A 15,124-nucleotide genomic window follows, 5' to 3' on the forward strand; every position below is an offset into this window, starting at 1 on the left:
GACGTCTTCTCCCGGGATCTGCATCAACCCTCCGTCAAGATCGACGACGCTCCCAGGCCCGAGGCACCCTCGGCACAGCCCGAGGCACCCTCGGCACAGCCCGAGGTACCCTCGGCCCCCGAGGGCGAGGCACTGGACGTCGAGGAGGGGCAGAGCGGGGCCACGCCTGATCGAGATTGGCAGGCCCCGTACCTGCAATATCTCCGCCGAGGAGGGCTACCCCTCGACCAAGCCGAGGCTCGGCGGGTAGCGCGACGCGCCAAGTCGTTCGTCTTGCTAGGCGATGAGGAGGAGCTCTACCACCGCAGCCCCTCGGGCATCCTCCAGCGGTGCATCTCCATCGCCGAAGGTCAGGAACTCCTGCAAGAAATACACTCGGGGGCTTGCGGCCATCACGCAGCGCCCCGAGCCCTTGTCGGGAATGCTTTCCGGCAAGGCTTCTACTGGCCAACGGCGGTGGCTGACGCCACTAGAATTGTCTGCACCTGCGAAGGGTGCCAATTCTATGCGAAGCAGACCCACATGCCCGCTCAGGCTCTGCAGACGATACCCATCACCTGGCCCTTTGCTGTATGGGGTCTGGACCTCGTCGGTCCCTTGCAGAAGGCGCCAGGGGGCTACACGCACCTGCTGGTCGCCATCGACAAATTCTCCAAGTGGATCGAGGTCCGACCCCTGAACAGCATCAGGTCCGAGCAGGCGGTGGCGTTCTTCACCAACATCATCCATCGCTTCGGGGTCCCAAACTCCATCATCACTGACAACGGCACCCAGTTCACCGGCAAAAAATTCTTGGATTTTTGCGAAGATCACCACATCCGGGTGGACTGGGCCGCCGTGGCTCATCCCATGACGAATGGGCAAGTGGAACGTGCCAACAGCATGATTCTACAAGGGCTCAAGCCTCGGATCTACAACGGCCTCAACAAGTTCGGCAAGCGATGGATGAAGGAACTCCCCTCGGTGGTCTGGAGCCTAAGGACAACGCCAAGCCGGGCCACGGGTTTCACGCCGTTCTTCCTGGTCTACGGGGCCGAGGCCATCTTGCCCACTGACCTGGAATACGGCTCCCCGAGGACGAGGGCCTACGACGATCAAAGCAACCAAGCTAGCCGAGAAGAATCGCTGGACCAGCTGGAAGAGGCTCGGGACAAGGCCTTACTACACTCGGCGCGGTACCAGCAGTCCCTGCGACGCTACCACGCCCGAGGGGTCCGGTCCCGAGACCTCCAGGTGGGCGATCTGGTGCTTCGGCTGCGGCAAGACGCCCGAGGGAGGCACAAGCTCACGCCCCCCTGGGAGGGGCCATTCGTCATCGCCAAAGTGCTGAAGCCCGGAACATACAAGCTGGCCAACAATCAAGGCGAGATCTACGGCAACGCTTGGAACATCAAACAGCTACGTCGCTTCTACCCTTAAGATGTTTTCAAGTTGTTCATATACCTCGCACCCACGCAAAGTTTAGTCATCAAGGAAGGGTCGGCCTCGCCTCGGCAAAAGCCCGACCCTCCCTCGGGGGCTAAAAGGGGGGAGACCCCCTCTGCGTCGAATTTTTTCTCGAAAAAAGATCTCTTTTTAGCAGAATTTCTTTCGTGCTTCTTGACTACTTCGGAAAGCGGATCCTGGAAACGACGGAGTACACATAAGCAGCCAAGGCTGACCGAGCCGAGGGACTCCTACGCCTCCGGGATACGGATACCTCACTCATCACCTTCTGCGATAAGTAACTCGCGTTCGGATAAAGCGACCCCGTGGACCGAACAAGTTTTCACGTTCGGAAGCTCTTCTGCCAAAGCGGTCCTTCAAGCTTTCTCGACTAAGTCGGGGACAGGGCCTCATGGACGGGCGAAAGTACGTGTAAGCGGCAAGGCCGACCGAGCCGAGGGACTCCCACGCCTCTGGGATACGGATACCTCACTCATCACCTTCCGCGAGAAGCAACTCTCGCCCGCACAAACATCCCTGTTACCGACGGAAAGTCCAGATGCTCGAAACAAGAGGAAAAAAGACGCAGCTTCACAAGCGCAGCGAGGGTGTGTTTTTCTGGCCTCGGCGGCCGCAGAAGGCACACGCTACAAGACAATCTGATCCTGCAGGCTCGGATCTTCACGCTGAAGGGGGCCGTAGCACCCTCGGCATCGACGACGTCTTCAGCAAGGTCCGACCCAGCCTCGGACAGCGACGCGGTCCAGGGACTTCTCCGGGAATCCGGCCCGAGCAGGCGGCTCGGCCGGTTACCCCTGGGGCCTCGGCCAATCGACTTCCAAGGGCGCCAGCCCGACCCGAGGCCTCGGCTGATCGACTCCGGTGTCGGCTCCGCTGACGGACGGCCCGGCTAGGCTCCGGCCAACCAGGTTCCCATTTTCGAGCCAACTCCGCCTCTGTTCGTACTGATATCGCTACCCCTGGCCTCGGCTCATCGAAGAGCGGCCGAGGGGTCTCTTTAACTAAGCTAGAGGAGCCTCAGACAACAAGGCCGATCGAGCCGAGGGATTCCTACGCCTCCGGGATACAGATACCTCACTCGTCACCTTGACACGGGGCGACTCATGCTTGGTGAAGCGGTTCAGATAATCAACAGGCGAGACTTAGTGCTCGAAAATGAGGAAAAAACACGGCTCCGTGCCGAAATTACATACACGTTTAGGCCTCGACAGTCGCAATGAACAAAAAACACTGGCATTCGAAGTGCCATTACAAACGGAACTCCGGTTCCCCCTCCGCAGGTACGAACAACCCCACTCCGAAGGGGAAGGCCTGCGGAGCAACGGAAGGCCGACGAACGGCGCGCCGTCACCTGCTCCAGCAGTGGCGACGACGACGACTTCTGCTCCGGGGGGCCGAACAGCGGCAACGCTGACCTCAGGCTGGATGCCGCTGCCAGGAGGCCCCCGCCCATGCCAAAACTTGTGAGGCAAGGACGGGCAGAAGGCCGAGAAGTTGGAGGTCAGCCCGTGGCCGGCCCCGGCTATCGCGCCGGCGGAAGAACCCCTTCCAGCTGCCGTGGCGGACGCCGGCGCCGCGAGCGGCTCCGAAGCCACTCGCGTCTGAAGACCGGGCACGCTGCAGCTGCCAGCGCCATGGGCAACACCCGCTCCTCCCCCCATCACTGAGTGAAGGAGCGGGCCACCGCCCGCGCAGGGGCCGACCCCAACTCGGCACTCTCCCCTCCCCAGCCTTGGTGATGAAAATCCTTGAGGCTGAGGGAGGGGCAGAGGCCGCAGCCCGGCTCGCTTTCCCCCACCATCAAGCCGGAGGTCGCCATCTCGGGCGACCGCCGGTGGAGGGGTGCGGCCGGGCTGCGCGATGAAAATCCTTGAAGCCGAACGATGGCTGAAAGGTACCAACTCCCATGGAGTTGCGTTCCTCCAACGAGGAGGCGGAAAGACGGCGGATACCCCCCATCCGGGGGCTTGGAAGATGGAAAGACACGACGCATAAGGGAGGAAGAAGACATGGTTGCCTTCTGAAAGGAGTCTCCCTCCTTTTAAAGGCAACTCTCCCTACGTGCGCCCCCAAACGCCACGGGCTGAGTCTTCTCCAACACGCTCCAAGGCCCTCCCCTGCGACTCGGGGGCTGGGTCCCGCATGTCAGGCAAACCGGCTCGGAGCAGAAGAAGCCAAACCGCCGCGCGTGGTGCGCACAACCGCCCAGCGGTTACAAGCGACCCCCCACTTTTTCCCAGACCAATGGGCGGAAGGGGCGGGCAGCCATGCAGGCGGCATGCAGCCGCGCCAGGTGGACGCGCTTCTCCGACTTCTGACACGCCAGCTTGGAGGCCCAGGCCCACGCGTCACGCAACCGGCGCGCCAGTCACTGCATGCAAGCAACCGCGCCACCACTTGTGCCACTGTCGCGCCTCTTCGGTTGCGGAGCCTATGCCGCGACTCGAGGCGACCCAGCGCACGACCCAGCGGCGCCAGCCTGGCGCGACGGTCAATGCGGCCGAAAGTGGGCCGGCAGTAATGACGGTGGCAGGCGGGCGGGAGCAGCAGTCACGTCGTCAGCCAGGCTCACGTCCCGTCCAGGGACAGCAAGAGAGCCTCCTCCCACGGCATGAAGACGGTGCGCCCGTGATCCGTCCCTCGAACGGCTCACGCACGCGCAACGGCCGCCCCGCCAACCACTCGCCCCGTCGCATTAACTCCGCGGCGGGACAGGCGGCGCTTCTGGCAGGAGAAGCGGACGACGCTTCGCCTTCGCCGTAATAACCGCGTCAAAAAAGGTACGCCACGTCGTTCGATTTCGTATCCTTTTCCCTTTTTCCTCTTTCTCTATCTCTTGCAACAGGGACCGGGAAAGGGGATACCCTGAAAAGGATCCTTCCCTGTGAAGGAACCGGGCTCCGAGCCCCCCCTACTGATCAGAGGTTCGAAGGCTGGCCCTCCGAAGGGTTCAACAGTCGCCTCAGATCGCGTGGGCCTGACACCCACTACTGGTCAGGGGTTCGAAGGCCGGCCCCCCGAAGGGCTCCATGGCCGCCTCAGGCTACTCGGGCTCCGCGCCCATTACTGATCAGGGGTTCGAAGGCTGGCCCCCGAAGGGTTCACAGTCGCCTCAGACACCGAGCGAGGGATGACCAGGGGTACGTTCGATACATAAACGAGGCTCGGGCTGCGCTCCCGAGGTACCCTAGGACATTTCCGAGACCAGCGGGAGCGATCTTGTAACGGAATCCCATCAGAGGGAGGCATCGAGCCCTCGGACCCCGTCGCCAGGGGACCGGGTCCGGCAGATCACCCGCAGGTACTTTTGGGCGTGCCTCTGGGCCCCTAGCCGACCCCCAACGAACGGGGCACGGACGTCCACTCGGATTACCCGCTTGCAGCTCACCGGAGACACCATGTTCGGTGCCCATCGAGGGTAACATGGCGCACTCCCCCCCTCCTCCTTGCGGAAAGGCGACGTAGGGGCGTATGTAAAAAGTCGAGTCTGTCCCTGATCGTCCCCTCGCCCTGTGCGGAGGCTCGGGGGCTGCTCTCGCAAACCCGGCTCCGGCCGAACCGTTGACAGCGTCAACATACCAGCCCGAGAGCTTGGGCCCCGACCGTGCACCCGGGCTACGGCCAGTTCGCATGAGGGAACGACCAGACCAGCCGAAGCGTTACGCAAGGCGTTAAGACCTCAAAGGAGTGAAACCACTCCTCCGAGGCCTCGGGGGCTACACCCGGCGGGTGCGCTCGCGCGCACCCACCGAAACAAAATGCTACCGAGAAAGGCTGGTCCCCCTTGCAAAAAAGTGCGACGAAAGCCTCCAAGCGAGTGCTAACACTCCCTTCGAGGCTCGGGGGCTACTGTCGGGGACCATAATTAGGGGTACCCTCAAGACGCCTAATTCTCAGCTGGTAACCCCCATCAGCATAAAGCTGCAGAGGCCTGATGGGTGCGATTAAGTCAGAGATCAGTCCATACGAGTGACTCGATCACGCTTCACCCGAGCCTAGCCTCGGACTCGGGCAGCCGACCTCGAGGGACTTCCGTCCCGCCCGAGGCCCCCCTTTTAACGGCGGACACATCTCCGGCTCGCCCGAGGCCTTGGCTTCGCTAAGAAGCAACCCTGACTAAATCGCCGCACCGACTGACCAAGTTGCAGGAGCATTTAACGTAAAGGTGGCCTGACACCTTTATCCTGACGCGCGCCCCCGGCAGAGCCGAAGTGACCGCCGTCACTCAGCCGCTCCACTGACCGGTCTGACGGAAGGACAGCGCCGCCTGCGCCACTCCGACTGCAGTGCCACTCAACAGAGTGAGTCTGACATGCAGTCAGACCTCGCCAGAGGCGCCATAGGAAACTCCGCTCCGCCCGACCCCAGGGCTCGGACTCGGGCTAAGACCCGGAAGACGGCGAACTCCGCTCCGCCCGACCCCAGGGCTCGGACTCGGGCTAAGACCCGGAAGACGGCGAACTCCGCTCCGCCCGACCCCAGGGCTCGGACTCGGGCTAAGACCCGGAAGACGACGAACTCAGCTCCGCCCGACCCCAGGGCTCGGACTCGGGCTCGGCCCCGGAAGACGACGAACTCCGCCTCGTCCGACCCCAGGGCTCGGACTCCGCCCTGGCCTCTACCGAACGACTTCCGCCTCGCCCGACCCAGGGGCTCGGGCTTGGCCTCGGCAACGGAAGACAGATTCGACCCCAGCTTCGGAGGAACGCCCACGTCGCCCGGCCTCGGACGCGGGCCCGCCACGTCAACAGGGAGCACCATCATCGTCCTACCCCGAGCCGACTCGAGTCACAGAGAACAAGACCGGTGTCCCATCTGGCTAGCTCCGCCAGATAGGCAATGATGGCGCCCCACAAGCTCTGTGACGACGGCGGCTCTCAGCTCTCTTACGGAAGCGGGGGGACGTCAGCAAGGACTCGACCGCCCCGACAGCTGTCTCTCCGCCAGGCTCCGTTGCTCCTCCGACAGCCACGACATCACGCCAGCAGGGTGCCAAGATCTCTCCGGCTGCCACATTGGCATGTACTTAGGGCGCTAGCTCTCTCTCCGCTAGACACGTAGCACTCTGCTACACCCCCATTGTACACCTGGATCCTCTCCTTACGCCTATAAAAGGAAGGACCAGGGCCTTCTCAGAGAAGGTTGGCCGCGCGGGACCGAGGACGGGACAGGCGCTCTCTTGGGGCCGCTCGCTTCCCTCACCCGCGTGGACGCTTGTAACCCCCCTACTGCAAGCGGACCCGACCTGGGCGCGGGACGAACACGAAGGCCGCGGGACTTCCACCTCTCTCACGCCCGTCTCCGGCCACCTCGCCTCTCCCCCCTTCGCGCTCGCCCACGCGCTCGACCCATCTGGGCTGGGGCACGCAGCACACTCACTCGTCGGCTTAGGGACCCCCCGGTCTCGAAACGCCGACGCTCTTCAATCCACCATTCGGAGTGAGTCCATGCTTGCATCCCCACCGAACACAAATCTTATTGTCTCCCGGTTTCCGAAACCACGACAATTGGCGCGCCATGTAGGGGATCGCAAGCGTGCTGAAGCGACTTTTTCGCTTCGATTGCCAGCTACTCAGCATCCGCCGGGAGCGAGGCCAGATCACCTTTGGCTCCCTCAACTTCCTCGCCCAGGAGACCGATGAGCTCCGCCTTGTCGGCCACAACTAGGCCAACACCATGGGCCCAGGCATTCCACCTGAACCAAGGAGGCAGGGTCGGCTCTGGGCATAGGGCCACATGAGCGGCCGCCCCAGGCCTCCAAATCTTAGGGGACCGAGTTAATTGTATAGCTAATATGATAGCTAATGTTGAGTTAAATAATTTAATCTCTAAGTTAAGAGTTTCGAAGTTAAGCTTGACAGAACCACACATGTCTTCTACGTAGATATTTAAGTATACCAACAAGATGCATTCCTATCCTAATGTTTCTATAGCTTATCAAATCTTATTTACTATGGTGGCATCAAATAAAAGGAGTTTTTCGATGTTGAAATAATTGAAGAACTATTTGATGTCTATAATCTCTCAAGAACGATTGAATCATTTGGCCACCTACGTATTGAGAGAAAGAAAAATATTAGATAAGATTGATATCAACATAATCATTGACGACTTTGTAATATGTGGTTGAAGCCGATCGTACGTCCCTCCGCTGTTTCTGTTTGTGCGCGCGTGCCCTGGGCTAATTCGACGCACACGGCCGGGGTTGCATCGGTCACGGCTGTCCTGTAATAAAACGGCACTAAATCACATTGTAATATGTGGTTAAAGAACAAGCCGATCGAACGAGTAGCGCGCGCCAGTCAGTCAGTCGTTCATCGGCGTGCAAGTTACCGTCATCGTCAAGAAGAGCTAGCTAGGTTGGTCATCCCATATGTTAAGTTCCGGCTTTGTGAGTAGTACGTAGTAGTAGTACTACTACTATATGCGGAGCTATCGCTCAGGTAGCGCATGTCCAGCCTGATCTGATGAACCCACTGCCACCACGCAACGCGGTCCGTACCAATGGCCCGAGTGTACAAGTATTATTATAAGCAGGCGAGAGCAGAACGGCGTGTATAAGGCCTTTTTTTTAGTGTACAAGGCGCGACCGAGCGTGTAGTTAGTCACACGGCCCCGCCACGCCGACACCTGTGCCTCGCCCGAGGTCACGAGCCGCGCCTGGTCCGGTCGCCTGCGTTAAGGATGACCTGTCGCCGATGAGCCAGTAGTTGACGCCGAGGATTTTTTTACTCAAATACTCTCCGGTCATCAAGTATACTATTGGGCAACCGCCGGTCCCGCAGAGGGGAGGCGACGACGTCGACGTCGAGCGCGCGGTCCTCGTGGCGTGGGGGCCTCCCCAGTCCCCCCTCGCGGAGCGGCGCGTGGACAGAGCCTTTTGTCCCGCTCAGCTTTCGCCTAGCTTTCCGCCTTCTCCTTTTGGGCAAGTGACACTTCGCTCGCTGGGTGCGCGCACTTCGTCTGGAGGATCGTAATCTGCTCGGTCATTTGGGAGACGTCGCGACTTGTAGTTGTAGTACGTACGTATGCTGCGATAGTGCGATGCAAATCTGACGTCGAGCATATCCGTTACTTGCTTGCACGGTTGTGCAGTGCGCACGCCGTCCCGTCCCTTGCCTTGGGAGATCCAGTGTGCGTGCATCTGATAAAGAGTCAGGAAATGCGGTAGTTAGTCATCGGTGTAGTCACGCTGGGGGGTCCAAAGTAGTAGTACCATAAAGGACTGTTGTATATGGAAAATCTAGACACAGTAGTAGTAAGATATATTAATTTTTCTGGCGCAAAGGGTTCAATGAAATCATCTATATCTGGTACCATCTGTAAAAGGAATAGTAGGATCATATAAAATTTCAACAACTGTTACTATTTCATCACATTGCCATATGTTAATCCAAGATGATGTTTACCACATGAGATATTTGTTAGCATGCGCACACAAAAACTCTTCCAACACATTTTTCGGGGGGTTTTTTTTTTTTTGCGCTGAATGACATTGTCAAATTTACATGATGCACTGCCGTGCTCATCGCCATCAACTTTCACGCGTTGCAGAAGAGGGATACAAAGGCCAACTCCGTAACAGCTCATGCATTTACAGAGAATCCCTTTCAAACACGGGATGAAAGTGAAACCCCCTAAGAACGAACAATTGGATAACGCATGTTCTATTTTGATCTCAGAACCAGACATCTTATTTGACACAGAAATCTTCTCGCACATGTGTAGACCACTAGACCTGCACAAGAAAAGTAGGCACTGCAGAAGTTAACAAATATTGATGGAAGAACATCATAATACAAACTTAGGACCAAAACTAAATTACAGGGAACGTACCTGTAGACGAAGAGCCATGTACTCAATTAACCAGCAGGCAGCAGCAGACAACACGGCTAAATGAACTCTACTAAACTATTTCCATATAAAACATAATGTGGCGAATGAGTACTATGAGAAGAGAGATATTATTATCTTTGGCCATGCACAGTTAGATGGGATACTGATGCCTCTGAAACACCCTCATAGGATGTGTTATTTTTGGTACTAGAGTCCTTCTCATTCTCGAGATGTTCTAGATATTCCATCACTATTGGGTCTGTCCAAGGACATCCGAATGGAGCTTCGTCGCCTGCTACCCATCCAAGATGGCCACCCTGTGGTGTTACTATAAGTAGACAGTTCTTATTTGCCTGAAACCATAGGGAACGAGACTTAATTAGTCGGTTTCTTGCTCTAAAGCAGAATCAAACAAGGAGCTAACTAACTTAACATGTATAGTTATCAGCTTGAAATAATTTGTCCAATTTTAGCACACATATCTGGATATTAGTCAAAACATAGGGCATGTTTGGTGTTTTTGGATGCAGTGGCGGAGCCAGAAGTTAAGTGCAGGGGGAGGGTGGGGGGAGCAATTTACCAAATCTGAACAAAGATGTACACAGCTTATGGATTACGGAGATTAAATAGCAAAGCATCCTCTCGAAACCAAACCAAAGCCTATAATCTAATCTGTAGTCAATGCACGTGGCGTTAATGAACTCCTAGTTCCAAGTTATTGTTTTTTTTCTCGAAAGCGCAGGGGAACTGCGCCTTAAATATATTAAGAAGAAAAGGTCTATAGCAGACCAGAGGTTACAACATTGAACTCCTTACGGAGGCCAGTACCACACATAAGTGAAAGAGTCCAAAAGAAGCCGGACTCAAAAAACTACTAAAGTAAAAACAGGGGGGGAGGGGGTTCAGTCATCAGGCAAAGAAGCTTAGACAAAAAAAAACAGCACAGGAATATACAATTAAGTAATTAACAAACAGGTATGCCTACAATTTGTTGATTCAAATTAACTCAACAGGTTAATTCATGGATTAGAGTGAAATAAAATAAGTGCGTACTGCGTAGGCCTTATGCAACACACCATCTCTGAGTATTATTAGGTGAAAAAGGGGTGTACAATAGCAGATACCTTGATATCATCTCTAGGAATTCCCCTGGATGGTGCAATTGGGTCATTATCAGCCTGCACATACTAAATTATGATTGAAGTTATAACAGAAAAGACATGCTTTGACCTTCACAATATATGCACATAGGCACACTAATAATTGAATCTGACAAATCTCTTTTTTGGCTAAAATTACCACGCATACTGCTTTCTAGAGTTTTACAAACAACTTTACCGCAAAATGATCCAGCTTTCTCAAGTCAGGGTTCTAAATATGCAAGACCTAAGCTGGTGTTGAAATGTTTCTCCAGGTTTTATTCCAATGATAGAACCAAAAGGCCACAGATTAACTGAACTTCCATATTCTTAATTTAAGTAGTTTAACAGCTTTGGGTTAAAGCTCAGTCATAGTACTGAGTAACGCGTGATCCAAAACTAAGAAGTGGTGGTACACATCAGGCTCTTAAACTGTATCTGTTGTTCCTAATGTCCTGGCGTCTAATGAAGCACAGAACAGATAGAGTGAAGTTTGACCTGTATGCACAGTAAGGGTATGCAAACATCCTTGATAGAATCCGAGCTGCTTGAATTGGAGTAATAATCATCCACTGACTTGAAACCAAATGAAACTGCAAACCATTGAAGTGTCCTCTTGAATGTGAACAGGAAACTATAGAAATTACAGCTAGTACAGTTGGGTTAGACGTTGCTGCAAACCTCGGGTTAACCCCTCATCAAAATCTCTAACAGTTCTTGCATTCGCTGCCTTGGGTATATCATATTCACCCTCCAGCCCTTCGAAAAGGAGAGCATGCCTAAATTTTGTTCAAATCCCTAAAGATCAGCTGTTAGAAATCATAAACGAGTGTAAATGTCACTAAGATTTGATAGAGGAGACAAAAGGCATACTTCTTAAATATAGTCGTCAAAGCCCTAGCCAATGCTTTATCATAAACGTTGTTAAATCCTTTGTGGAAATCTTCATCTGCAATTACCAAATTAAAAGGATTGCACAAGGAGACCGCGCCAGATAAAGGGCATTTATCAGTTTCCTGAAAAAAAATATACATAAAGATAAGTTATAAGCTGCTGGAGGAAATACATATTTGTGATCAACCATACATAGTTTTACAGAGGAATATACAAACAAGTGCGCCAGGGGACAACAGGAAGGAGAGGGGGTGATGCATATGACACATCACTTGTTGCACCCAAAGCAAATTAGTGCATATGAGTTAGCTACTAAACATTTTTCACCACAGAAAGATGTGCGTAAGGTACAAAACTTCACGTGGAACTGCAATTGCATGAATGTGACAATACAAAAGATGTATTGTAGTCTGCTTATCACTGGGCGCAGAACTCACCTCGCCAAGGTAGCGCACAAGAATATTCGCTCCAAGAGACCAACCGGTAGCATAGACATTGGACTGAGGATAACGTCCTAAAATATGACCAATAACTTGGCGGAGATCCCCTGTAAATGAAGCAGAATAGAACTGCACATGACAGAAGATGCAAGTCAACGTATGTCCTAAAAAGAAGATGGACCCCTACAGCTTCGAGCCTCGATTTCATTTGCTATCTTTATCTCCTTACTTATTATGTACTCTTTGTTAACCACTTAACCCCTAGGTTTCCAAAGGTTTATCCATTGAGTTTGATTCAAGGCCCCATGGTTAAAGACGTTGATTGCCAACATGCATATCGACACTTTATTGATATGCTGTACACATCAGGGTGAAGCTTAGAAATTTATGACAGACAATTCAGTTTAAGGACACAATATGTCGTATTTTACTAGGGCAGCAAGTAGCCACAAAATAAAAACCAAAAAAACCCTTCAACATTGAGCAACAATGCAATTTATTGTTAATAATACACTTCAATGTTCTTTAACCTTTTCCTACTTTCAGTTCAAAACTCCAATTCTGTCAAGTTTTACAGTAAGAGCCAGTTCACTCACCCTTTAGTCAGTTTCTGGTTACACCCTAAGTAGGAAAAAGTACACAGAAGCAATATCATATAGAGTGCATTTATCACACCAGATGCCAACATGGAAAAAATATATATTTGGACAGTTTGCACATATGAACTGGGATGAGCCAACTTTTAGGCAGCACATGTTATGCTATAAGCCAGAAAGAGGTTCAGTTCTGTGTAGCTTACCAGAACAAAATGGGTGTGTCTACTGTTGCTGATAATTAACTTAAAAGTGGGCAGTGCACTTCTCAATCAATCAAACCATATAAATGAGATCTTAGCACTTTTCCCTGACAAGTATCAAAAGGGAAAATATGGTCCACTGCATAGCTTCGAAGCTTTGTAAGAGCTATAGGAGCTATAAATAAGCTTTACAGTGCTAATAAAAGAATTGGAAAAGGTATTTGAAGTACCTTGGGTGTAGTCACAGGACTATCTGCACATCCACGGCTATTAAACACCACAACACGCCATCCCTTGCTTCTAGCTCTCATAAGCATATGCCTTACATATGTATCATCACTTCCACCTGTAAGACCAGGCTGGAAAGAAATCAAACTTACATTAGGCTTGTATATAAGCAAAACAAAAAAATAAGAAATTGAAAGTTAGTTGGCTCCACACCCTTTTGCTTTGCTTCAGGTGAAAATTCTTTTGTGGTCATTTAATTTCATTTGTATCTTATAGTGAATTTCAACTATAACTCAATTCCAAACGATTATAAGAAATTGTATCCTTGGATGAAACTTGCGCACTCTACATCGAGCTGAAGAACACAAGTGCTGAAACATGTTCCAGACCTGATCCTGTTAGCATGGTATGGACGTTGGTTCATCATGTGAATATGCTGAGACTACACAATATAAACAGATTATCCAATTGGAACCAAACACCTATTTCGTCAAAAACTCATAACAGTGATCTCTAGCATTTCTATTTGTTGCTCACTTGATGCACTTGTGCCGCCAGGACACCAATTGTAACATATCAATTAAGCAAGTTGCATTCAAGCCACGGGCTGTCTGATGGTGAGGTACCATCTAAAACTCCCAGCTAACTCATTTTGCTCCCCCAAACTGAAATGAGCTGTAGATCGCTTGCAGCCCTGCTAGAATATACTAACATTTCCAAAATAGACCATAAAATTTTAATTTCGTCACATCATGCTGTAGGTAGCATTGACATTGATTTACACTACACATATGAGCTCATTCGCATCTCATAACCTCAATTCCAAAGATAAACGAAGCCATAACCACAGACATCATTGACGCTTATTCGCTTAAAAGAGCACGCACTACACCTCCTGCGTGTGCAGTGCAGTCAGTTCTGCAATGGGCCGCAAGCGCCGAGCGGGTAAGGAGCACCGTACCAAGAGTATAAGCACCGGAGCATCATTCGGAAGCACACGGTCGTCGCCAGAGACCCAGTCGAGCGCGACGGCTCCGTCGTCAGGGGCGCGGAGGCACTCGCGCCGCAGCTTAACGGCGGGGAGCGATCGCGTGAGCGCAGCGAAGATGGTCTCGACGTGTCGGTTCGACGCGAGTACGGGGAAGGCACGGTACGGGGCGCGGAGGCTGGCGAAGCCTGAGAGGAGGCCCCGGCGGGCGCCCGCGATCTCGAGGGTCGAGTGCGGGAGCGGGGCCGCCTTCACCTGTTCCCCAGTGCCGGAGCTGGGGCTTGGGGCGGAGGCGGATACGGCGGCGTAAGACATGGCAGCGGCGGGGAGGACGGAGCGGAGGCGAGGGGCGAAGCGGCGGTTTGAGGCGAAAAATGAGGATGGCGTGAGGGCGGCGGTGGCTATCGGATTCATTTCCTCTGTGGCTCTGTTGATTTGTTGCCAGTTGTCCATTCGGCTTTGGACTCTCCTGCTTTTCGAGGTTCGAGCTGCTGTCTGACTGTCTCTCGTCACGTGTGTGGGGGCACGGAGGAGCCAAGTATTATACTATCATCGGTGGTAGACGCACATTCGTTGGCTTGCCGCTTGCCTCACCTCATAAGTTAAGGCCGCGTTCCTTTGTTCCAACTTGAAGACAGGTATATTTTTTCAATCTAAGCCCGATAGAGTGGATTCGGGTGTTTCACTAAAACCTATAAAGGCTTGATTTGGTTTGATTCCAGGTGATTATAGGTGTGGCTCTAATCCAAGTCGTTGAGTGGGTAAAAATGTCTGGTTTCATTCTGGAATGGCTTGGTTTCATTATAGAACAGGTCTATCCGAACAACCATTTTAGATTGGTTCTGATTTAAATCCAGATCAAATAATTCCGGATGGAATCGGCCGTGTTCCATATCGTTCCGTCAAAGCCGAACGAGGCCTAAGTTAGTTTCATCTTGTCTAAGGATGACAATGGATCAGATTTGAATCGAGTAGAGAAAATGATTATATAACTATACCTACGGAGATTACTTGTGTCCACCCATGAGGTTATGACTATATATGTTGGTCACTTGTTTTTGGCTCTTGAGAAGATACCAAAAAAACAAGGCAAGACATTACGAGTTTCTCTCTTCACTTAACCCTTTTTTAAAGATTAATTCAAAAAAGAAGCTAGAAAGTATGAAAATGTGTTGATAGAAACAATGTATAACTCATGAAAAGTAAATGGATTACTCATTTGAATGTGTTATCACTTTGTTTATATTCTTTTATAATACATTAAATGATTACACTTGTACCTTCGGCCTTTCAATGAATAGCACGAAGACATGAGAAAAGTACAACTTCGTAGTCACTCTGATCCAAAAAGCTTCGT

The 15,124-nt window shown here is 52.4% G+C and overlaps 1 protein-coding gene across 3 annotated transcripts; it reads right to left on the reverse strand.

The window, feature by feature from the left end:
- Positions 1 to 8,769: 8,769 nt before the first annotated feature.
- On the reverse strand, positions 8,770 to 14,270 carry LOC100384180 (uncharacterized). 3 transcript variants are annotated; one of them, XM_008679452.4, is made up of 9 exons: positions 13,741 to 14,269; positions 12,782 to 12,910; positions 11,753 to 11,884; positions 11,295 to 11,437; positions 11,103 to 11,200; positions 10,920 to 11,014; positions 10,407 to 10,469; positions 9,283 to 9,635; positions 8,770 to 9,184 (listed from the first exon to the last, which is right to left on the reverse strand). In XM_008679452.4, the coding sequence occupies exons 1-8, from the start codon at positions 14,218 to 14,220 to the stop codon at positions 9,414 to 9,416; spliced, it is 1,362 nt and encodes a 453-aa protein (XP_008677674.1). In that variant the 5' UTR covers positions 14,221 to 14,269; the 3' UTR covers positions 8,770 to 9,184; positions 9,283 to 9,413. The 3 variants fall into 3 exon arrangements, 2 of the variants coding, with proteins under 2 accessions (XP_008677674.1, NP_001308733.1); NM_001321804.1 differs by having other exon boundaries at positions 8,790 to 9,184; positions 10,407 to 10,460; positions 13,741 to 14,270; NR_158581.1 differs by having other exon boundaries at positions 8,909 to 9,184; positions 10,407 to 10,460; positions 11,103 to 11,219; positions 13,741 to 14,202.
- Between the last annotated feature and the right edge of the window lie 854 nt (positions 14,271 to 15,124).

Source organism: Zea mays, chromosome 4 (genome assembly GCF_902167145.1).
Source record: "Zea mays cultivar B73 chromosome 4, Zm-B73-REFERENCE-NAM-5.0, whole genome shotgun sequence".
NCBI classification, from domain to species: Eukaryota; Viridiplantae; Streptophyta; class Magnoliopsida; order Poales; family Poaceae; genus Zea; species Zea mays.

Bases quoted from the DNA above. Each gene is read 5' to 3' on its own strand.
- LOC100384180 (XM_008679452.4), bottom strand. From the start codon at position 14,220: ATGGACAACTGGCAACAAATCAACAGAGCCACAGAGGAAATGAATCCG. The intron at 11,438-11,752 runs GTGAGTTCTGCG...ATTTTTTTTCAG, and splicing joins TTGTGCGCTACCTTGGCGAG to GAAACTGATAAATGCCCTTT. The intron at 11,201-11,294 runs GTATGCCTTTTG...AACAAAATTTAG, and splicing joins TTGACGACTATATTTAAGAA to GCATGCTCTCCTTTTCGAAG.